Source organism: Rhinolophus sinicus, linkage group LG09, assembly GCF_036562045.2.
Source record: "Rhinolophus sinicus isolate RSC01 linkage group LG09, ASM3656204v1, whole genome shotgun sequence".
NCBI classification, from domain to species: domain Eukaryota; kingdom Metazoa; phylum Chordata; class Mammalia; order Chiroptera; family Rhinolophidae; genus Rhinolophus; species Rhinolophus sinicus.
This window is the reverse complement of record NC_133758.1, coordinates 72,004,794-72,028,882: the sequence shown is the minus strand read 5'-3', so window position 1 is coordinate 72,028,882 and position 24,089 is coordinate 72,004,794. Positions and strand designations below refer to the sequence as shown.

Below are 24,089 nucleotides of genomic sequence, written 5' to 3'. Positions count from 1 at the left end.
TTGATTTGCTTTCCCCAAACCCTTCTATTAGGTTTAGCTGGGTGTTTGCTCTGATTCTAAACTAATGCATTTAGCAACCACAGATTAAAGCCTCGGGCAGTACGTGATAAGAATTTATAGGAATTTACAGCACGTAGCCACGTGGAGATCAATGGTTTTGATAGTGGTACTTCAAACTGCAGGCAAGATGCCTAGAGTCAGAAGTTTGTCCTCAAAAGACCAAGTACTAGAATGAGGTTTGTTCTCCTTTATAACAGTAGGCAGCTCTTCATCGACATTACCTAGGCCCAAATTCATCCGCCCCCACGCTGCCCCGGGAAGGTCATGCAGCGTGAGTGACTTGTCGTGTTATCAGCGCAACCACGCCCGGAGGCCCTGGCCTGTCGGTATGTCCGGGGCTGCTTGCTGTACCTGACTGCACTTTGGAGCCACGCAGGGGGATGTGAGGCTGTACAAACCTTTCACATCTTCGTGGGCTCCTACTCATCATGAAAGCAAGGAGGCTTTTGTAGTCAGGAGGCCTAGATTTACCTGCTGATGATTTTCACACTATACACTGTGGCACAATTACAATGAATGTAAAGGTCTCGTGTTGAACTTCTCTCCAACTGTAAACATCACTTTCATAAAGGAAACGTAGGTGATACGATTATATGTGTTTTTATTTTTATTTCAAAGAAGATGTCTATTTTTAAGAAAGATATGTGATACCGTGTTTCCCCGAAAATAAGAGCTAGTCCGACAATCAGCTCTAATGCATCTTTTGGAGCAAAAATTAATATAAGACCCAGTATTATATTATATTATACTATACTATACTATACTATACTATACTATATTATATTATATTATATTATATTATATTATATTATATTATATTATACCAGGTCTTATAGTAAAATAAGAAATGATCTTATATTAATTTTTGCTCCAACAGACACATTAGAGCTGATTGTCCGGCTAGGTCTTATTTTCGGGGAAATATGGTATGTAAATAGACAAAGTAAAATTCCAATATAATGACTCATTATTTTCTGGTTTTTCCATTACATATATCCAAAATGTAGCAGCAAAAGTACCAAACAAAATACTTAACTAAGTTACTAAGTAAGTTTGACTGTTACAGACATCAAATATCAACCAAACTGTAACAATTTAAAAATATATATAAAATACTTGACTACAATAGCATTCAAAAGATATTAATTCTGTTTCCTAGTACGACTATTATTTTTACAGCATTTATTAGGAATATGTTTATTACAGATCGTAGCTGGGAAAGCATATATATAACAAATTAGTGGTCAAACCTATATGAGTGGATTCAAGTTCTGTTCAGATTATTTAAGTATCTGATTTGAATGTAGCAACATATTGTTACAAAATGTGTTACCTTTACATTCATAATTATATCTAGAAATACTGGCTTGCCTTTTGCTCACATTTTAGAGTATACTAAACACGATCGGTTAGTAGACATTGATTTATTTGGTTATCTTTATAGCATCTCACAATATAAGCAAAAGTTAACCCAGTCCCACATCCAGGTACTCTTTCTAAACAGTTTAGTCATGTGAATAGGTGGCAGCGTTCCACAGCTTTTATGCTTTACGAAACAAAACAGTCCATTTCAGTTTTCTAGTCCTGTCCCTTCAAGGTTTTGTGCAGGACCAGCCCCTGACACATACCTCTTGCCTGGACTCTCTCAGAACAAGAGAACTATATTGAGATGAGGCTGGATGATTGTGGGCTCCTCTATCTGAAAGTGCTGACAACCTGTTGATTTAGCCCCTTTTAAGCACAAAAAGGGCTACTCTGGTGAATAGAAACACTGACTTGACAAAAAAAAAAAAAAAATCTCTCTCCAAACCAAGCAGCTTTTTCACCTTTCCCTGGATGCTTGGGACTGCTCTGTGACTGTAGGAAGTACTAAGCGCTTTGCTTCTGCATTCACACCTGTTTGCGTTTACTGTAGGAATAAATGTAGGAAACCCCCACATTTAATCGGATGGCTCCACAGTGGCTGGCTTCCCTTCTGTGAGAACTTGCCTTAAATGTACTTTTTCTTTTTTAACTTATATTGGCCAATGTAGAAAAACCACTCTTCACCCGGGATGCATCCCAGTTGAAGGGAACATTCCTCAGCACCACCCTTAAAAAGAGCAACATGGGTTTTGGATTTACCATCATTGGTGGAGATGAGCCTGATGAGTTTCTGCAGGTGAAAAGTGTGATTCCAGATGGGCCCGCAGCACAGGACGGAAAAATGGAAACAGGTAAGTTCCTCCGTGCTTTAGAAAATTCTTTCATAATGTCTTGTTTCCTAAGGCAAATATTCTTTCTGTGCTCTTAATTTGAAGGTCAAAGGTCACCTCACATTAGGAAAACTACAAATTATGTTTTCAATAAGTTTAAGAGTATCAAATTGAAGTATTTTGGAAACAGCTTTCAGTACCATTTTGTCTCATGTTTCAGACTGCCCCTTCTGTTTCTTGGAATCAATGGACTCATGAGATTGATACTTTTCTAATTTCTAGAATTTCTTCTTAGGGATGTGATTAACATTTCATACTTTTCTAGCTTATATTCAGCCATTGATATTTTAAAATCTGGATTAATCTTGTAATATTATCTGAATTTCCCAGGTTGGATATTCAAATATTCATGCTCATATCATAGAAAAAAACTTTAAATGGTATTCATCTTCATATGTCCCCATATGTTTAATATATAAGGTTTTTTCTCTAGTCCTTATGAATTAATTTTCAAATGCAGTTACTTGGATGTCTATCAAATTATAATTAAAATTAATTAATATAGAAATACAGAGGCAAATTGTTAAGGGCAAAAAAATACATAAAATGTTAAAGGTGTACAGAGGTCAAGAAAAAGGTAATGAAGGAAGTCTGATTTTGGAGTCTAATTTTCACTTCTTCTACCTGGTCCTTCAGCTTGGATTAGTCCCATAATTTATAAAAACTGGTTTCCTTATCAGACAAAAAAAAAAGGAAATCAGATTTGATATTTTGTATTTAAAATCCTGATTCAAGAATTTTGTAGTGTTGTTTTTGAAATGCCTTAGAAAGAGTAATTTATAAACTGTAGGAACTACACTCCAAATAACTATATCACCATTTCACATTTTTCACAGCATTGATTTAATTTATTATATCAATTTGCAAAAGTCAGTACATTCTAGTAGATACACAAATTAGAGAATTACTTTTGAGAAAAAGTTATGCCATTTTTATGGTCTATATATTTGTGAACTATTATTCCATGGATTTTAAAGTGGTTTGTGTATGAAGAAATCACATAAAACTCAGGTATTCTCCTGGTATTTTTAATTTAAAAAAAAAAGACTAGTGCTTTATTGGCATTTACTGAATGTTTCCTATAGAAATAACTTCTTTTCAATTTCTCCTAATGAGTATATTTGTCACTGCCACTCACTAGTGAGTAATAATACATTTATAGATGCTACATCTCCTTAAAAGTTGAGTGAAATTTCAAAACTAACTCACTACATTTTTCAAACCCTACTGTTGCAAAATTTGCGTGCACATAATTTTCTGCAACAGTAAGCTAGAGTGTCCAAATCTACTCTTTATCTGTGATATTTTAATAGGCATCCATAATTTTATGTTGAAAAAAAATCAGAGAAACATCAAATGACTAAACTAAAAATCATCCTATTGCCTACAATTAGAATAAGAGGAAATTATGGAATTAGTGCCATCTTAGCCGAGGGGGAAGATCCCTAAAGCTTTTGAACTTCAGTGAAATAGGTAACAAACCTATTTCTTTTCATAATAAAGAATCCAGTTAGTTTTTTCTCTGATCCAGCCCACCAGTCCATGTTTCAAAACTAGAAAAGACTTCTTTCAGTGTAAACTTAAAAGACAATATAAAAATATTTGAACAGTGAAGCTTTCTCCCTTCCTACTCATTTTCCTAGTTTACCACATCCACACAGTGTAATCTAGCCTTATTCAACAACAATGTCAATGTTTTATGTAGAATTTATGAGATTTTCAAGATAATCACAATACAGATCCTAATACAGAGAAAGAGGAACCTAGGATTTAATTCTATTCACTGTCTCCTATTTATTCCTCTATTTAATAATTCAACAAATACCTGTTCAGGTCTTCCCTTTCACAGTCATGGCCGTGTAACAGGGCTACAAAATGGCTGTGACGAGGGCCCAGCTCGCAAGGGGTTGATGTCTAGGAGGGACCTTCAATATATAAACTAGTGATTGTAACATAATAGACGTAGGATGAGTCTATAATTACCATGATGTTGACACACAGTCAAGAGTGGGGGGAGTGCGCAACAGAAATTTTTAAAAAGAAAAACATGTTCCTAACTATAACTTTATTAGGCTTTTCTAGGGATGAGAATTTCTCTCATCAGAAAAGAATTTAATCAAACATTGAAATCTGCTCACTAAGTATTCAAATATGTTTAAATGTTTATTTTTAATTTTGAGATAATTTAAAATAAAATGTGAACACATTTCTGTGGCATTCCACAAGTTATAAGAGAGGGAATGGCTCCTCAGTTTAGTTTATCTAATACTTAGTGAATGTCCCATATGTGCCAGGCAGTCTGCTTATTATTATTAGAGATGCTAAAATGAAGAGACAAATGTTTCTATCTCAAGAAGTTTAGCGTATAGAAATAATGAGTGACATGTTAATAAATATTTATATAAGTACAATAATAAAAATATGTACAAAGTCCAGAAATAGTACAGAGGAAAGGGAGAACAGTTCTATTGGGAAGTGCTTAGGGAAGGAAGGACTCATAGAGAAGATGTTACCTGACAGAGTTTTCAATGATGAGTAGGTATTTGCTGGGGGGCGGGACAAGTGAAGAAAGCTATAGGAAGAGGAAACAGCATATGCAAAGGCACAGTAGTGAGGAATACCTAGAAAAAGATTTATATGCCATCAGAGTGTATGTTAATATTTCACCTGCAATGGGTGTTCCCAGGAAGTTTTGAGTAAAATGATAACCAGAACTGGTAAAGATGAACTAGTTAGACAAAAATCAAAGACTAGTATATAATCATATATCTTCAAATAAAAACATAGATATCATAAATGCACACATACCTTGTATAAAACCTTTCTCATATAAATTTTCAACCAATTAGGAATAGAGGTTTACTCTATGACTAAAGTTTTCTTTACTTGTGTATCCCTAGAACTTGAAACTGCCAGGCAAACAGCAGGTGCTCAATAAGTACTGGAGGGATGGATTGATGGATGCATGGATGAAGGATACTCAGAAATTAAGAAGTGAAATTTGAATTGGAGGAATTCCACTGTTACAGTATAACATAGTCAATGTAACTGGACCAATAGCTTACTATTAAAGCAAAAAACAAACCAGCTTTCCATTTTCTGGATGAAATAAGACAAATACATGTTAGGGACAAAATTAATTTCCTTTTTTGTAATGATTTCATCTATAAGTGAACCTCAGAAATTAACAAAATTAATAGCTACAGATATAAACAAATCATTGGTATTTAAAAGGTGAACAGTCTCATTTGACATTGAAATAAGCATGAAAATATTATAATCAACTTTGCTAGTTCTAGATTATCTCCAATTTAGGCACCGAGATATCAATATTTTGTGTGGACACAAAGAAAAATCCACTCTACTAAAAACCTGTCCTAGGGGCCTGCACAATAGAAACAAGGGTGGAGTTGGAATTCTTCCTTTCTCAGTCAGCACTGAGTCCTTGGAAGGGATAGGGGACAGGAGAAAATGAGGACACGGTACCCCTGGCTGCTTTTTGACAACTAAATGAGCCAATCCCCCATGGTCCAATAGTGTTCCAGAAGAAGCTTTCCCAGAAGAAATTTCCATAGTGCCCAGAAACCATGCAATGTCTTATTATTAAGTATTTTACACATCCCAGCAATTGTTTGTAGGCACCAGAGATCCTGTTAACATTCTTTAAACTATTTTCAAAATCAAGATTGATGTAGCACAGTTTAGGTAGAAACCGCAGAGTCTGAAAGGGAGTTGATCTAACATCTTCAGTTAAAAAGCTTCCCTCATTTCATGATGTTTCATGTTTTCCCCAGGCTAATTTTTGAACCAAGGCTTTTGGTTTTCAACAAATGTGAAAGAAAGACAACCTGACCTATCTGTGAAGTTTTCCTATAGACAGGGGTTGAATTATGAGTTCACTCACAACCTATTCGTTTTTATATGCCTTCTAACATTTATCCATTTTATGAGTAAAATGGTAGGAAGCTGACTGGGAGACCAGCATCCTGACATCTCATAGCTCCTGGCATTTCTCCATCGGGCAGATCGATGTTACTGCTCTTTTACTGGTTGCTACCTCTTTATTTGTGCTTCTAAAAGCAGGGGCACAAGAATAAATTTATCAGAAACACTAGGGGAGCTTTTTAAAGGCGAAGATTCTTGTGCCACTAGACCTACTGATTGCAAATTTCTGGAACTTGCTTTCAGAAAGGTGCATTTACATACTTCTAAAAATTGTCACATCAATACATGCACATGGGGGGAAAAGCACCAACATATTTATAATGCATAAAGTATTTCCTTCCCTGCCCCTCCCAACCTTTCAGGCCCATATCCCAGAGTCACTCGATCACCTTGTATTCTTTTAGGTGTTTCATTTGGTAACTACCTTCATGCCTCTAATTAATGTGTTTATATTCTTATCTTAATAACAGTTTTAGATATGACCTGTATTTATAGTACTTCCGTTCAGAAAGAAATGAAGCTTTTGTTTTCTTATCTGCCATCTGCCCTCCCACATTCCCCCAATAGAGTTTTACAACTAATTTTAGTAATATTTGTACAGTTTTTGCATTAACAGTGGTGTACTGTTGATACATTTTTCCCCTTAAACAGATTTATGGAGTCTACTTTTTCTTTTTTGCAGTATCTTTTTAAAAATAATACTTTTTCCCCCAGAAGCACCATCATTTTAGGTCATCCGGAGGATCTCATCTTTTCTGGGCGTCTTTTGTCCTCCTGCTCCTGTGCGGGTCGGGTGTGCAGCCGAACTTGGGAACTTCCCATTATATCTTGCCCAAACAGAGTCCACATCACCCACATGCATATCCTCTCTTCTCATGGATGCACATTTTACTACAGCACAGTCCTCATAGGTCTTGTGATCATCCGTTGTCCATATTTAAAAGTGAAACACTGAGAAATTGCTTAAGAGTTCCACTTTTGTGGTCAGATTTTACCAAGCATTCTTAGGCAGGCACAGAATATGAAAGTCTGTTAAATGGGATCATTTTTTCGGACACACCCTCATCTTCTGACTCGGGGTAGGTGGTGGGAATTCTGCACGCAGGCGTGGTAGGGCAGGTCTTCTGGACACGCGTGTCGGCTGTTTCCTAATCCCACACCTTTTTGGGATTCTGCAGAGCAACTCAGACTCCTTGTCCATGGTTCCTTCCCCTCCAGGAACACACTAGAACAGGAGTCAGCAGGTGCTTTCTGTAAAGGGTCAAATTGTAAGTACGTTAGGCTTTGGGGGCCAGGTGGGCTCAGTCACAGCTGTTTAACTTGGTGGTCATTAAAACCTCCTTAGACAACATGAAAACAAATGGGCATGGTTGGCCTCCAATAGAACTATATTTACAAATACAGGCAGCTGCATGTTGCTCCTGGGCTCCAGTTTGCGAACCCCAACTCCAGAATACGATACATCAATTATCATGCTCTTATTCACATTCCTTATTCCAAAATTCTCTTGAGCTGTCTTGTCTTATAATGGCCTCTCTATGTCAGATAATGACTTCTCTCAGGTTTTCATCATTGCTGTGGCTTTATTCATTGTAAAGTCTTTGTTATAGGGAATAGCCATGTATGTTTAGTCTGTTGTCTTGAACTAGAAATCTTAGAATCTACACTTGGGGAACCACTGCATTTAGTGGTAGCAAGAAGACATCTTTCCCACCTACTATACAGCCTAGCAAACATTCTCCATCCTATTCTGACCCTCCTTCAATCAACCCTATGCTTAGAATTGCTTTGAAGAAGTATTTATGAATATTTCTGGGAACTAACCTCTGGAATATAGTCTATGGCCATCTACCAAATAGAGCAAAGCTAATTAATCCTATGTTCACCTTTCATATCAGTGCAGGACATTGAACTATGAGCAATTTCTCATTCTTCAGGGATTTTAACACTGTTTTGGGATACTGTATCCCATAATTGCATTATCTGAAATCATAGTTGCCCTTTTGCTCTCTAGGGGACAACAAAGATTAACCTGAGGCCGTGAGTGCTGTGTGGGCAGCTGACCGCTCTGCCGTCAGTGTGACAGCGTCCCTCTTAAGGCGGTCCCTTCAGTACTGATTCTCTCACTGATGGTCACCTAGTAGTTCCACTTCGCCCCACCCCAATATTCTTCAGTCCTCCCCAACCATTATTAGCTCCTTAGCAATTTAATAAAAAGTCCACGGTTGTTAATAAACCATCTCCCCAGGAAAAGCTCCATATATGCATGAGAAAGCCTAAGAAGTCGTTAAAAATTTCTTCTTATATCTAGTTTTCCCACCATCTCATAATTAACCTATATCCAGAGCAGGCTTCCTTTTGAATTTTGAGCACACGCTGTGTTGGTCTCTCCCCGTGACTGCTCTCTTACTGACTGGCTGCCGTATAAAAATGTCTTAGTGAATCAGCCAGTTCTTCATCACCACCCACCTCCACAGCCAAGTGTTCACGTTTAGATGGTGCAAACCATTTACCATGTTATGTGAGCTGCCAGAAGCAAATGAAGTAATCAGAGAAATGTAATTTTTCTATTATTTGAAGTATCTGTTTAGTTTTTTATTGTTGTATAGCAAATCAAACGTAAACTCAGTGATTTGACAGAACAAGGAAATGTCTGCTCATGATTCCATATTCTTGCTTGGGTTCAGCTGGGAGGTGCTTATCTCCTAGGCTCATGTTGGAAGTCTCATGCAGCTTCAGTCATCTAGACCAGTCATCCTGTCATCTCCTGGGGTAGGATGTGCAAGGCGGCATCACTCACATTGATGCCACGGCTGGGATGGATGGATGGCACTCCTGAGGGCTGACAAGCCTTCTCTCTCTCAACGGTGGCTGGACCACTGTACATGGTGACTTAGGGCTCCAAACAGAAAGCTGTCAAGCCTCTTAAGACTTAGCCTGACACAGCCTGGCCTGGCACAGTATCACTTCCACTCCTTCTATTGATCAAAATAAGTCACCGGTCAGTCCAAATCCACAGCGAAGGAAACGAGACATCCCATTTTGATGGGAGAAGTCACAAAAGATTTCAAGTAATCTTTCATGTACTGCAGTGTCCTTCCTGTGGCTTCTTTGTTTCTGAGTTCCTTTGTTTCTAAATTCCTTGAGTTTGTTCAAACTTCCCTGAGAAAATTATCTTTTGCTTTCATGGGCGCTCTACCTTTTCACAACCCTCTAGAACAGGAGTGTTGATCATTTTTTTGCCTTCCAGTTGTCTATCATGCTGTGAATAAATAATAGTGAATTACAATACCATATCGAGAGATGCGGAGCAGTAAAATCACCAGGTCTCTAACTCTATCTTTCTAATAAAAATAAAGGTGGTGGTTGCAACAATTCAGTTTGTAAGACCTAGCAAAATATTCAGACTCAGATCCATGTTAGATAATTTTCTAAATAATCCCTTGATATTCATATCATGTTTGCCTTTTGAGACATTTATGAACTTCAGAGGCTCTAAGAAAACATCTTGTGCTCTATAAAAGCCAGAAAATAAAATTGAATTTCTAGCCAGCTGACCAGCACTAATATCTCCAGTAGAGAAGAAATAAACTGTGTTTGTTTAGCTTGCCAATATATATACTCTTGATTTTTTCCAAATACACCTGAGTTTCAAAACCTCACTTCATTTTGTTCAAACACCTAATATCTCCGCTGCTAGTGATGTGTCTTTCAGATCAATAACAGGCCTCTCACAGCAAGAGCGAGTGCCACACTGCACACGTTCTACCCACTATCCTCCTCTTATGATGATGTATAGGTGATTCAAGTGCCGGGGGTGACAAAACACTTGATTGGGGCTACAAACCAAACCGCTTGAAAGGATTAAAAAAAAATGTTGCACCAATTCTTAAAGTCATGCTATGTTTCATCAATAATTCACTTAGTTTTTTAAAAAGAGACCCTTGTAACCCAAGTAAATGCTATTGCAGTACCTCTTTTTTGCTCATTTCTCTCTTTTCTTTTTTTGTAAATGCCTTGTACACTGCTCTTTATGACTTCTTCATTTAAAATCAGTCTAGCTAAATGTTCACTGGAGAAGGGATAACTTCTATACAGTCCCATCCTAGTTTTCATCTCTGCCCAGGATTAACAACTTTGTTCCCATTGTATCACAGATATAGCAAAGATTGTTGCGTTATTATTTGTTCTAGTTTCGGTATTGGTATCCACGCAGATATGTCGCACAGTAATTGAGGGGCACTATTCATGATCACTATACCTATTGATGCCATGGGAGTCAGTGCACTGAAATGTACTTTTATCACTATTGTTTTTAAGTTATTCTGCACAAAAGCTTTCTATTAATTTGCAGTACAGGTTCACTGGCCCTCCAAGGAGCTGAAGTAGAAAGTGGGTGGGGCCCCCTCAGCCTAGGAGTAGAGCTCAGAATGGTGCTAGATGCTGTGACACCAGCAGTGTTACATTAGAGTCTGCTAACTGCGTCTGAAGGTGGCATCTTAAAAATCTGAACATTTATTATTTAAGTTTAATGTGAACGGACTGGAGATTATGGGGTAAAATGATCTTTTTATATCTATTCTGTGGAGGAGGTAGTTGGTTGTCAGTATATTAATGAAAGGTATTCAGCTTAAGTTCAACACATATCTGAAATTAAGGTATTCTCTAAATGTACTTATGAAGTTCTTATCATTTTAACTTTCTGGGCCTGGGGCCAGGATCCCAATTCCCTTGCTTATAAATAAACCAAAAGTATCCAAGTAGATACAAAGATTCACCAGATTGTGGTGTCTGGGTTGGCATATGTGTTTTATAGACCATGTCAAAATCCTACTACTCTTTCTTCCTTAACTAATGGAACTGAGCCTTTAGTTTATCAGGAAACAATCTGCTTTTTATAAAAGGTGCTTATTTTTATCTGCACACACCCCACTGCACCCCCTGAATTGTAGACTCTTGCTGTTTCCATGCCCCGCCCTCCCCACAGCTGCCTATGAGCTCTGAGTCCAGGGCCTGTATGTGACATGCTCATTACCTGATCTATGGCAAATATTCAACTTGTTGATTGAGCAGTAGAATGAGTCTTTCGCAAGCACTGGTTTGCTTCCATGGATTACTATGGACGTGTGAGATTTGCTGTAATAATCATAGATTTTTCTGTGATTATTTATGCTCCCTTTAGAGAATTATTTAAAGCTTTTCTTTGCCTAGTTTAACCAAACATTTCATTAGATGAGTTATTACATATAAAGTAATTAGAATAGGACTTGACATGTGGAATCACTCAAAATCAGGAGCCGTTAGTAATATTTATAAGACTGTCTTCCAATAAATTGAAGGAAACATTAGTATTTTGGAAGTGATAGAAACATGAAAAGATCCACGAACAGCTTAGGACGTTCTCCCTTCGGACCCTGGAAAGAAGTGATTCTGCATTGAACACTTGATGACAAAACAACTCTTGCTTCTTTAAATAGTTGTTTTGTTCTGTTTTGTTTTGTTTTGTTTTAAATTAAAAGGAGCTAATCAGAAAATTTGCAGAATTGTGGTACTATGTTGACAACTCTTATTCTATTGGTAGAATGGTAGCTAAAATAGGATATTTGCTCTCTTTTGCATGCATGTACCACTGGCATCTGGGCTGGGTACATTTAGGTGTGCCATAGGATTCTAATGCCTAGACAAATTTTAAAGCAGTCAGTAACCTAATCTTCATTTGTTTAATGATAGTTTCTCTTTTTTTTTTTATATAATCCACTCCAAAAATAAAATCATGTCAATCCCAAATTATAACAAACAAAAAAGTCTAAGGAGGGTAAGAGAGTTAGAAAATGTGTGAGGCAAGGTAATGTTTCTGTTAAGAGAAATAATACTCCCTGAATTAAATATCTGTGTAGGATGTTGGTACAAATTCCTACCGATTGTCATGTGGCCTTGTAAGTGCTCAATGAATCATTTAATTGCATAGATATGCAAACATATATCATCAACTATAGATATATATGCAATGTAAGTGAGGAAAAGGCAAGAAACATGCCTTTCAGTGTTTCATCAGCTAAGTCTTAGATCTTAGTTCATAATTATATATCTCTTATCATTCTTAATGAGACAACTTCTCTGAAGTCAATAGGAGATAAATTACCAAGCAGACCTTTGTTTATAAGTGTGATTCTGCTGGTTTTTGCAAGCTGCCAGTGAAATTAGAGATGGAGTGTGCTGGAGTCTGCAAATATGAAAACTGCTGCAGCTGCAGAAACATTATTCCTGTATCTCGTGTAATTAATGTGCCTCTCACATGCTCCAGCTGAGGATTTGCATGAACTGACAAGAGCACACATGGTAAATTTTGTGTTATTGTCTAATTTACTACTTTGTTCGAAAATCCAACACTGGAAGGTAAATTTTGCATTTCTTAACGGCGAAAACCATTGTCAGGAAGAAAAACATCTCACCACGTATGTGAGATATTGACAAAAGAAGTGGGAACTTTGTTTTGCGAAATCAAGATTAATAACCTAGAACCACCTTTGTCTTTCTTCTCTCTTTGTTTTAAAGTGTGGGGTCTGGAAATTTTCCCTCCTCTTGCTTCTTTGTTGTTTTTCTTTACTATTTTCTCACCTGACTAGCAAAATAGACTACTGGGTTTATTTTCTGCCCTTTTTTCATGAAAAAAATTGGCATGATATAGATCGTCACATCGCTAAATTTAAGATGAAGCACTTAATATACTTTTAAACATGGTGATAGACAAAGTATATAACAGCACTGTCATGTTTTTTGGTACGTTTCCCATAGACATGTATAAGATTGTGATCCTGGATTGGGACATAAAAGCTTTGAGGTGTTGGAGTAATGAGGTTACAGTGTGTGTGTGGCGGGGGGGAGCTAGATGCAGCAAGGGTTGGAGTTCCAAGAATCCAGCTGTGTGCAGTGGACATTTCTGGAAAATAAGGTGCCAGGATTTTCTGGTCATTGACATTCACCTCCAGGCTGTATCAGTGATGACAGGCGTAATCTCAGAATTTACAAAGTAGAACTTCAAGTACAAACTGGAAGATATGGAATTGTTTTCAGTGTTTTTCATCAAAACTGAGTCCTTGAGAATTTTTTTAACAAAATGCAAAGGTCATTTATTCTTTGGAAAAAAATAACCACCTGCCATTTCCTAGAGAAAAGGTGACATTTTTCTATGAAAAGGAGACATTTTGCCCAGAGGCTAGTGGAGGCAGTTTCTGGGATCGCCTGACAGTGAGCTTACATAAGACCAAAGCAGGATGCTGGGCCTTTGGCAGAAATGACATTTTCCTCCCTATTCAGAGTTGCAAATTCGAAAAAATACAAAACTGCTTTTTTGGTGGTAATTCTCCTGTTCTCTTATTGATGTGTGCAGTGGCGTTACTAATTAATGTTATGAACACATGCCATCTGAGACAACGGGAGGTTATACAAAGATGGCAGGCTGGGAACTGGCCCTGAGACAGAAGTCCCAGGCTTTGTATTGGATTTCTATACTGACCAGTCTAGTTCTGTTTCAATCCACCTAGCACTTCATTGCACAGCATCAGTATTCCCATCTATTAATAATTATTCAAAACAGATATATCCACTTGCTCATTCATTTATTTAACAAACTTATAGTGGGATGTTGAGTGGTACTTTTCATAGAATGGCTCTAGGGCCCATAACCCTCCCTCCGGGCTACTGTGGAGCTACCCTGCCACAAGCAACTCCTCCACTCTAAGCCTGGTCTATATAAACAGAAGCTCAAGAGGGGGAAAAGAATCTTCAATGTAGAGCGGAGAAAAGAATCTTCTTTATGTGGGAGGCAGTATTTGTGTTGAGAGGTAATCCAGTTGTCACCATGAGAAAGGGAAGGGTGTTTCCCATCCCCGTTTCAATCCGAGAGAGAGAGGAGGCTCTAAGAGAATCCCTCACTGAAGCTGCAGTTACTAAAAAGAAGGGAAGATGGTGTTTTGGTTTCTGAATTAGACATCTGCTTAGGCAGTGGAATTGCTTTGATTGCCAGTCAGAATAGGAAAGCAATGAATTGGAGAGAGATGGCAGGAGAGAAAGAAGACATGACAGTGAATCCACTGCAACCCGTATTTTGCATGGCAAGCCTATGTCAGTTTCCTGTGGTGAAGTGACAATGGGGAAGAGAGCTTGACTTGAGCCGGATGTCTTCCATATACCACTCAAAAGAGCTGTCTGCTGGGCAAGGATAATCCAGCATCAACAGGCTGGGCACTGCTCCAATATGGCAATAGCTGACAGAGATTAAAAAAAAGGTCAAGCTTCAGCCAAATATTGCACTGACCCTAGCATGTATGCTCAGAGCCATCCCACGAGAGAGCCAGCCACTGGATACCTGCCACTTCAATGGCCAATTCACTAGACAAGCAGCCACCACCAACAAGAAAAAGAATTAAGTTAAAAAGGCAGTAAATAAAAAAAAATCTTCCTCTCTTTACATAACATGCTGGAAGAACTAGACCTTGAAAAGGTCTATTTATTACCTAATCCTATTAGCTGAAGAGGGAAGAGTCAGTGGCTCAGAGGTAGACCATGCTTCCGCCACCTCACAGCTGTCAGGGTCCCAGTACAAGCCCATGCAGAGGGTTGGAGGAAAAGAGATTTAATCACGTTGGAAGTTGAGGCTTTATCAAGGTGGACATATTATAGCCAAAAGTGACTTAAAAGCTAATATGTTTCCCAAGCTATCATTAAGGAGTGGAAAAGGGAGATGAAATAGTAACTGTGGAAAAAAACGACTTCATAGTTTACCACCTACCCCCTAGATGAGACTGCTGAGCAAACAGGTTGTGTGTACATTGAGTACCCAACATGCATCAGCCATCCTTTCGGGTCCTGGGAACCCATGAATGAATAATACAGTCTCTGCCATAAAGGAAGATATAGTCTGGTAAAACAACAGAGGCATGTGAACAATTTCAAGTGGCACCTGGAGATAAATACTAAAAAGGATGTGTACAGACTGCTAAGGGAAGACCGGGGAATGAGTCTTTCATGAGGAGGGGATGAGGGAAGAGGCCAGGGAGGATTTCACAGAGGAAGTCTGAGTCAGAGACCTGAAGGGAGATTATGAACTTATTAGCATTCCAGGTACAGGAATATTGTGTGCAAAAGTGCAGACATCCATTCACTCAGCAGGCACCTGTGGAAGGGAGCTTTTACTAGAAGCCAGGAGCTATTGCAGGTAGAATCTTGGCTTATAAGGTGAAAACAAAATGGTCCTTACAAGGCTCCAAATTTGGGGGACATGGAAAACCATGGGCTGTTTGTTATGCCTGAAACCTAGGAAACAACACAGAAGGAAGATGAAAATAGAAGTTGAGGGGAAAGACTGCCAGAAGATTAATGTGGGAGGGAACATTAAAACGTGCTCTGGAGGCACAGAGGGGTTGGTTATAAGCAGGGCAGCAACCTGATCAAATGTGCATTTTAGGAAGATAACTCTGGAGTCAGTATAAAATATGTAGAGAATATAAAATATTCTAGAGAAACAGACTGGAGTCAGAAGAGAAGTTAAGAAATGTGCAAGATCTCTTCCATTTCCCTCTGCTAACCCACCCCCTCTGGTTCCCGGTGTGAGCTCCATCAATGAGTTCCCTTGGCTTAGAGCTGCCACTGGACTCAGCGAGTGGGAAGAAGCATCTGGAGATCAGAGGGTGGGAGGAGAGTGAGGTCCTGGCCCTTACTGCCTTGGTTCCTTTGCTGCCAGGTCCCTGGCCATTGCCTTTTGGAAGTCTTAGCTCTAACAACTATGGGAGGAGAAAGAGGAAAGAAAATGGCAAATATGAGGACAGTAGGATCAGTGTTCCTTCTTGTCTGAGTGGATAAGTGAAGAGTCAAGTATGTTTGTTTGGGTTTCATGCTTGAGTAACTAGATGGACAAATGGTGCTCTTCATACAGAAGGGGGAGCAAGTTTGCCGTGTTTTAACTTAGACTGTTTTAATAACTCTTAAGTCATCAGGAAGGAGGCTAAGTTAGGTTAATATGTGAAATGTGAACAAGGCTTCTATAAAGTGTATGCCTGTACGATTCAGCATCTATAAACTGTCTCCCATTAAAGACATGTAAGTTCTCAAATCCATAATTTACGTTTTCCTTTGTTGAGTGTCTTATTTTATGATTCCCTTTCTGATTCCTTTTTGGGAGGAAGTGGTAGCAATAGAATTCATTTTAAATTGGCAGCAAAGTCTACACTGTTAACAACTCAGTGAAGAGGGAGAGGGAAAGAATTATATGCTAAAGTCTACAACCTAGAGAATGCAAAGTGCTTCAGACATTAAAGAGCTGCCAGAAAGAAGTAGCAGACTTATTTTCCATCAAATTCTTCTAGGTTTTTCCAGATGGAAGAACAACCACAAATGGCTGAAGTTATACAGAGACAGATTTTGAATAATTATTAAGAAAAATAGCTTAATAGCAGAACTACAGTACAATGGAATAAGTTGTCTAACAAATAATACTACTCATTCATTGAGAGTTCAATGGCATTTTGCCAAACTCCTAATAAATAGTATCTGACTTGCTCTCTATATTAACCCTGTGGGATGGATATCATTATTCTTATCTTACAAATAAGGAAACTTAAGTTCAAAAAAGTTAAACTAGCCCAAGCTCACATATGAGTACATAATAAGGATGAGATTCAAACCCCTTCTTTACCACTGTGCTACTACCTTCCAGGAGAATAGTCAGCTTCCCAGAATTGGAGGTTTAATCAAAGTCTAAATAATCACTTCTCAGGTATTTTCTGCTTTGGTTGGAGGTTGAACCATATGACTTGTAAAGTCTCCATCTCTAAGGTATGATATCATGATACTCCTTTCCCACCTGTCTTTTCTTCCTCCCACGGACTTCTCATGACCGTGTGTGTGTGTGTGTGTGTGTGTGCGCGCGTGTGTGTGTGTGTCGAATTTCATTTGTAAAACAAATTCCATATTTTTATTAATGAAGAAAGACATTGACAGAAAGTTCTCTATAGAAGAAAAAATCTGTCCCCTTTTCACAAACTTGCATACCCCGGTCTGCATATCTTATATACTCACTAGTGCAAACACATTTTACCTTTTTTACTCAAGAAAAATGTCTGACTATCCTTTGCTCACATAGGTAACATGTTGAAGTGAGGAATGAGGTCTTTAGAGAAAAATTAATCACAGGAAGAGGTTCCTTACAGTTCAATACTGATAATTTGCATCATACTCTGTTCATGTCTAAGACCCAAGTATGTATCCTTGCCCTGTACAACTCTAGGGTCCTGGTACTATACAGGATAAATAAGACAGACACTACAAAAATAGTTTGAAAACTGCAAAACATGCTTGAATTGTAAGCTTGTCTATGGTGATTTTATCTTTTTAAATATCTTAATATGCCACATTCTCCATTGTAACTTACTATGCTGATGTGCATTCTAATCTTTTCCTTCTGGGTGTTGTCAATCTGTCTAATGAGATTATAGGCTCATTAGATGGAGGCCAATGGCTAATTCCGTGTTTAATACAGAAACAGTACACTGTTGGTATTTAGTCATCCATTGTCTCTGTTCTGGCTCAGCTGGGTATAACAATACATCTTCCGAAAGCTCACTGGAGTGAAAATTCCCCTGCAAAGGGTGAGAAGAAGGCAAGAACGACAGATAAATTTTCATTTAACACTCAAAGAGGTCTTCTTTTTCTGAGAGTGTAATAGCTAAGCCACTATGAATGGAAAATCAGCCAGAATAGATGAAAAAGAAAAAATCAATATGCAGTAGTTGTTTTATGCAGCACTGTTCAATTCCAAAAGAGCTGACAGTTTTTAGAAACAAACAAAAACAAAAAACAAAAAAAACCCAGAAAAGATGTGTTATGTCATTTGGGAAAAAAGTAAAGCAAATAATTTATTTGGGGATCTTTTACGAGTGTCTCAAAACTCTTTAAGGAAAGCTAACTCAGTATTCTTTAGGGAATCATGGATGAAGCAAAAGTAGGGAAAATATTAATTTATCTAGTTTATAAGCAAAGAGAGAAAAAAACATGAGACAAAGCTCCAGGATTCAGTTTATCAGTTCCAGAGCCAGAATCCCTGATTGCTCATCTGCTGTCCTAAATAGTTTTTAAAATCTACAGAGCTTTTGCAGTATCTGCTCATGCTGGGGAATTGAAGTTCTGCTCAAATTCTTAATAAAAAGAGTTTCACATTTTCTTCTTAGTTGAATCCCCGTTGGCTTGCAACCAAGTTTCCCATGGTTTCTTCTGGAGCTTTATTTAGCTTAATTGACAGTATCTGCTGAAGCAAAGGCAGAGAAAACAAAATTATCCATTTCCTATTGATAGGTGGATTCTGTAAGAGTTTGTTCATAGGTTAATAGTAGAAAATTCTTTTAGCAACTCTGTTTTATGGTATATATGCAAAGGATTGCATAATTCTTTTCCTTGCCAGCTGAGTAAAGCATCATTTCTGAAAATATCATTAACAGCACTTGGAGTTCAGGTAGAAATCAACTTAAGAATCTCAGGATGTTTAAGGAGCTTCTATAATCCCCTCAGTGTAGAGGAGAAGAAATGGCAGAAACTCACTGCATTTGTATCAACACTAAAATGCAGTGTAAGTGATGAATTCTTATTATTATGCTCCCATTTTCATTACTGGGCTAAAATTTGGTGAAAGAGAAAGGAATAATACATTCATTTTATTTATTGCTTGCAGTGTACTTTAAAAAACATATGGGAGTAGAGACGCCTTTGTATCCTGAAGCACTTCCTTCCAAAGTAACAGCTAGGGGACAAGGGAATACTTTGCAAAAGAGACTTATCTGTTAGTAATATGAACAAGAAACATAATTTGCATTTGTTGTCAATTTCTTTTCTTTTTTTTAATGATTTTATATACTTTTTTTTTTTTTTAACAGGACTTTATTGGGGGAACAGTGTGTACTTCCAGGTCTTTTTTCCATGTCAAGTAGTTGTCTTTTCAATCTTAGTTGTGGAGGGTGCCATTCAACTTCAAGTTGTTGTCCTTTCAGTCTTAGTTGTGGAGGGCGCAGCTCAGCTCCAGGTCCAGTTGCCGTTACTAGTTGCAGGGTGCGCAGCCCACCATTCCTTGCGGGAGTTGAACCGGCAACCTTGTGGTTGAGAGGATGCACTCCAACCAACTGAGCCATCTGGGAGGCAGCTCAGCTCAAGGTGCCGTGTTCAATCTTAGTTGCAGGGGGCCGAGCCCACCATCCCTTGCAGGACTCAAGGAATCAAACTGGCAACCTTGTGGTTGAGAGCCCTTGCTCCAACCAACTGAGCCATCTGGGATGCAGCTCAGCTCAAGGTGCCATGTTCAATCTTAGTTGCAGGGGGCCGAGCCCACCATCCCTTGTGGGACTCAAGGAATTGAACCGGCAACCTTGTGGTTGAGAGCCCACTGGCCCATGTGGGAATCGAACCGGCAGCCTTTGGAGTTAGGAGCACGGAGCTCTAACCGCCTGAGCCACCGGGCCCGCCCGTCAATTTCTAAATATCAACTTTTATTTATAGAGAAATATTCTAGAGATGTTCTTACTATATTGATTGTACTTACTATTATATATTGATTTAATTGTATATGTATATTCATTAATGTAACTGTAATACTTTCATAATAAATATTGATTTTGAAAACTAACAGAGAGCAAAGAAATAGCAAATTATTGTAGATAATTCTTTGTCACTCATAACATAGATAGACAGCTAAGAAACTTCCCAGTGGACATCTTGTGACGTATTTTGTGGAAGATCCCAAACCTCAAGATTATTTCTGATGCAACAAAATATCTTCTCTGATTGATTGTGGAAATAGCAAACCTTCCATCATGGAAAAGTGTTAAAAGAAGAATATGTTTTGGAGTGAGCCAATGAAAGTATAGGAAATTGTTGAAGCAAAGCAAAATCAAAACTGACAAAAATAACAAAGAGAGGAAAAAAGAGATAGAGAGAGAAAGATGATGACAACTTCTTCCAGTAAATGAAGAACATGTTTGTATACCTGCAAATTAATTCAAAAGTAAAAAAGCTTACTAAACTAAAATGAATAAAGAGAGAAATGAGATAAGCGCAGGAGAAAAAAGCTCTAATTTTGAATATTTAACTACTTGCATCTTAATATACCCTTAATCCTTATTTAAATAGTTTGCAATTCTGAATATAATATAATCTGAGCTAATTGTCTGAGAATGATAATATGCTTTAAAACAAGCTTCTGGCATAATGTCCAGTCTTCTCTAGGCCTATAATTACTGATATGTGTATGTGAGCAAGGAACTATGTGATTTAGTTGGAGTCAATGGGCTATTAATAACACCCCTGACCAATGTTTGAAACCCTCCAAAGAATAGCATGACTAAATTCTATAGAGAGCAGTGCTTGTGAGAAACAAAAGGAATAACAGGATATATGAACTCTATCGTCAACTCTTATTTCTGGGAAAATGGCAAAATATGCAACCCTGCCAAGCATATGCCAGTTAATGTGATTCATTTTGGACATAAGTTAACCCTCTGACCACAGATGTCCAGAGCCAAGATGCTGTCTCTCACCTGATACTACATCATATTACTTAATGATTTCATTTAGTTGTGTGAAATCAAAATGCAGAACCCTAATTCCAAGTGGGAGACAACACAAAGTGGTAAGAGTTGACTTGGAAACTAGGAAAAGTAACTTCTTACATTCTTGCTTCAGTATCCTCTGTCCAAAAATATGATGGTAGGTTAGATTACGTCTTAGGTCCTCTCCAACTCTAAAATCATATAAATGGCCACTTGTGAACCACAAAATTACAGATGTTGATCTAATAACAGTACAAAACTATGGCCTGTAGATAGCATGCCCAAATCAGCAAAAATCAGGATAAAGTTCATTCATAATAAAGGGATTTGCCCCACAATTAACTCTGGGAATCGATGTCCTATCCTCTAATAGAAACAGCCACCATAAGTTGAGTACAGTCTAACAGAATCAAAACAGAAGCACTGGTAAAGCACAGTCAGCTAATTTTCTAATTGAATATATACATAAGAAATTACACAACCAAAAAACAACTACATAAAATGTTTAATTATCCCAGAGCATGTCTTGGACACACTATACAATCACTATAATTGATTGAGCAAAGAATGATGGTTGAAGTTATCAAGCAAAAGGCAATAGACTAAAAAGCAGTCAACTGAGAGGCCAGAAGGCTATGTGCGGACATGCCCCTTGTTAACACCGATGAACTGTTACGTAAAATGCCAATTCTAAACCGTCAAAGTTATGGATCACTGCTCCCCAGGGCTACCTGAGGGCAATTTGTATTATAACTGAAGTCCATACTTGGCCTTCTTTTACTGTGCCCTCTTCCTTTCTTGATAGTATATTAATTCCTCCACAAATTCTCTGTCCTACAAAGTTCCACTCTTTTTGTATGCATACGTCCCTCCTGCATCCTCTCTCTCTCCCACCTTCACCACAAACACATGATAAATCAGAGCTGCTACTTCCAGGGTATTTCTTATTTTGATAGGTGAGTCCTACACCCATGCCAAGAGAAATTACTTATATAGAAAATGAACATGCCACATCAGTCTGCCTTCTTAATACCATAATCTGTCTTTAATTTTAACCTCTTCTGGAAAGCTGTCAGGCATCGTTTTTACATCCATAGAAGTCATGAAAAAGCAATAAAGAAGCATTAGTAAATACAAAATCTGAATTGTGTCCTATTAGTACGTCATTATAAAATACATGCTATATAACAAACACCGATAGCAGTAACATTCATTCTGATGACATAACATGGGCTCCTAAGATATCTTTTCAAGTTTTCTCCTGTGCTAATGCCATTTAAGGCAGTTTGAGTTCATTACAGTATTATTTGAAGAGTAGTCACTTACAAAATCAATCTCTCATGGCGCTGTCATGCACTAAACTTTCAGTTGCATGATAAATAAACAGTACAGAAATATTAAGTTCAATTAACCTTTTTAATACAAATGGAGAATGAGAGGTCTTTCAAAGTTAATGGCCTCTTAGTATGGGCTAACAGAACAGGTTGATTCGTGTCTCCATGCTAACTCACATCTCCAGAGCTCCTAGTCCCATAAATTTTTCCTGTTACTCATTTTAGGTCATAAGTACAATAATTTTTTGAAAAGTCATCCTCAAAAAAAAAAATCATTGTAGTATCAGGGGAATTTAAGTCAATACAATAGCAAATAAGCATGATTTTTGTCTCTGGAAAAAAGATGTTTCTTAAGATACGTGGATACAGCCTTAAAATGCAGGAAAGTGAATGAGATGCCTTACTGGCTACTACGCGTGGTAATTCACAAGCATGAATACTTTCTCTTCCATTGAGTTCTTCTTGACATTTGTTTCACCAATAGCAGAATGCCTATTTCTACTGTGTTTCCCCGAAAATAAGACCTAGCCGGACAATCAGCTCTAATGCGTCTTTTGGTGCAAAAATTAATATAAGAGCCAGTCTTATTTTACTATAAGACCGGGTATAATATAATATAATATAATATAATATAATATAATATAATATAATACTGGGTCTTATATTAATTTTTGCTCCAAAAGACACATTAGAGCTGATTGTGTGACTAGGTCTTATTTTCGGGAAAACAGGGTATATATCAAAAAATTATTTTTTGTCTTTTTTTCTATAACTGAATAGGTTTTTATTAGGCTGGTACAGAAGTAATTGAGGTTTTTGCAATGATTTTAAACCGTAATTACTTTTGCACCAACCTAATATGTTACTTTTGGAAACAGCTGAAATTTACAGTTTACCTATACTTGCTACAGGGTTAAATGTTTCTGCTACATAAAAAGTTTAGGCTTAATGTTCATTGTTAAAATGCCTAGATTTCATTCTTGACCTTAGTATTTCTAAATCCAAATTAAATGCTCCTGTTTTTTAATTTAAGAAAAAAATAAAACATTTCAAAATAAAACAACTTTTTAGTTGTGTGGGGTTTTCTCCCACAACTTTGATTTCAACGAAATTTGCGATGCTTGCCAATATATAAATGTCATATCATGCAATATTGTGTTTAGATTAATAAGTGCCTTCTGTTCTTTTAACAAATTAAGAATTTGTGAAAAGTGTCAAGAGTCTACATACTGACATTTTTTTAATTAAAAAAAGAACAAATAAAAGAAAGCCTAATGTTCAGTATATAAGCACATACAAAGTATTCTTCCTCTATTGATCTGAAGTTATGATCAAGAAAAGATGCCGTGTGTCCTCATCTTTGCTTCTTTTTGACTGCATTGACGTGTTCTCACGTATCAGATGAAGTTCTAATTTTAAAAGCTTCATTTTGTCCCTTTGGTCTTTTTATACTATTATTCTATCACAATCTTACATAGGCAAATATCATGAAAAAGTGTTCTGTACCTACTGTGTTTCCCCGAAAATAAGACCTCGCCGCACAATCAGCTCTAATGCGTCTTTTGGAGCAAAAATTAGTATAAGACTCAGTAGTATAGTATAGTATAGTATAGTATAGTATAGTATAGTATAGTATAGTATAGTATATAGACTCAGTCTTGTAGTAAAATAAGACTCGGTATTATATTACCCGGTATTATATTATATTATCCAGTATTTATTATATTACATTACATTACATTACATTACATTACATTACATTACATTACATTACATTACATTACATTATATTATATTATATTATAGACCCAGTCTTATATTATAGTAAAATAGTAAATAAGTAAAATTTGACCGGGTCTTATATTAATTTTTGCTCCAAAAGACGCATTAGAGCTGATTGTCGGGCT

At 37.3% G+C, this 24,089-nt stretch overlaps 1 protein-coding gene across 9 annotated transcripts in view; it reads left to right on the top strand.

Annotated features, from left to right (window-relative positions):
* The window catches only part of MAGI2 (membrane associated guanylate kinase, WW and PDZ domain containing 2), a 1,294,930-nt gene that overhangs the window by 1,016,242 nt on the left and 254,599 nt on the right, over nucleotides 1-24,089 (top strand). For 6 of the 9 annotated variants that reach the window (XM_074340646.1, XM_074340647.1, XM_074340644.1 and 3 more), the window contains 2 exons: nucleotides 258-386; nucleotides 2,094-2,276. In XM_074340646.1, the coding sequence (XP_074196747.1) occupies nucleotides 258-386; nucleotides 2,094-2,276 (312 nt within the window). The remainder of the gene's footprint in view (nucleotides 1-257; nucleotides 387-2,093; nucleotides 2,277-24,089) is intronic. The other 3 variants (XM_074340649.1, XM_074340648.1, XM_074340653.1) reach the window with 1 other exon arrangement.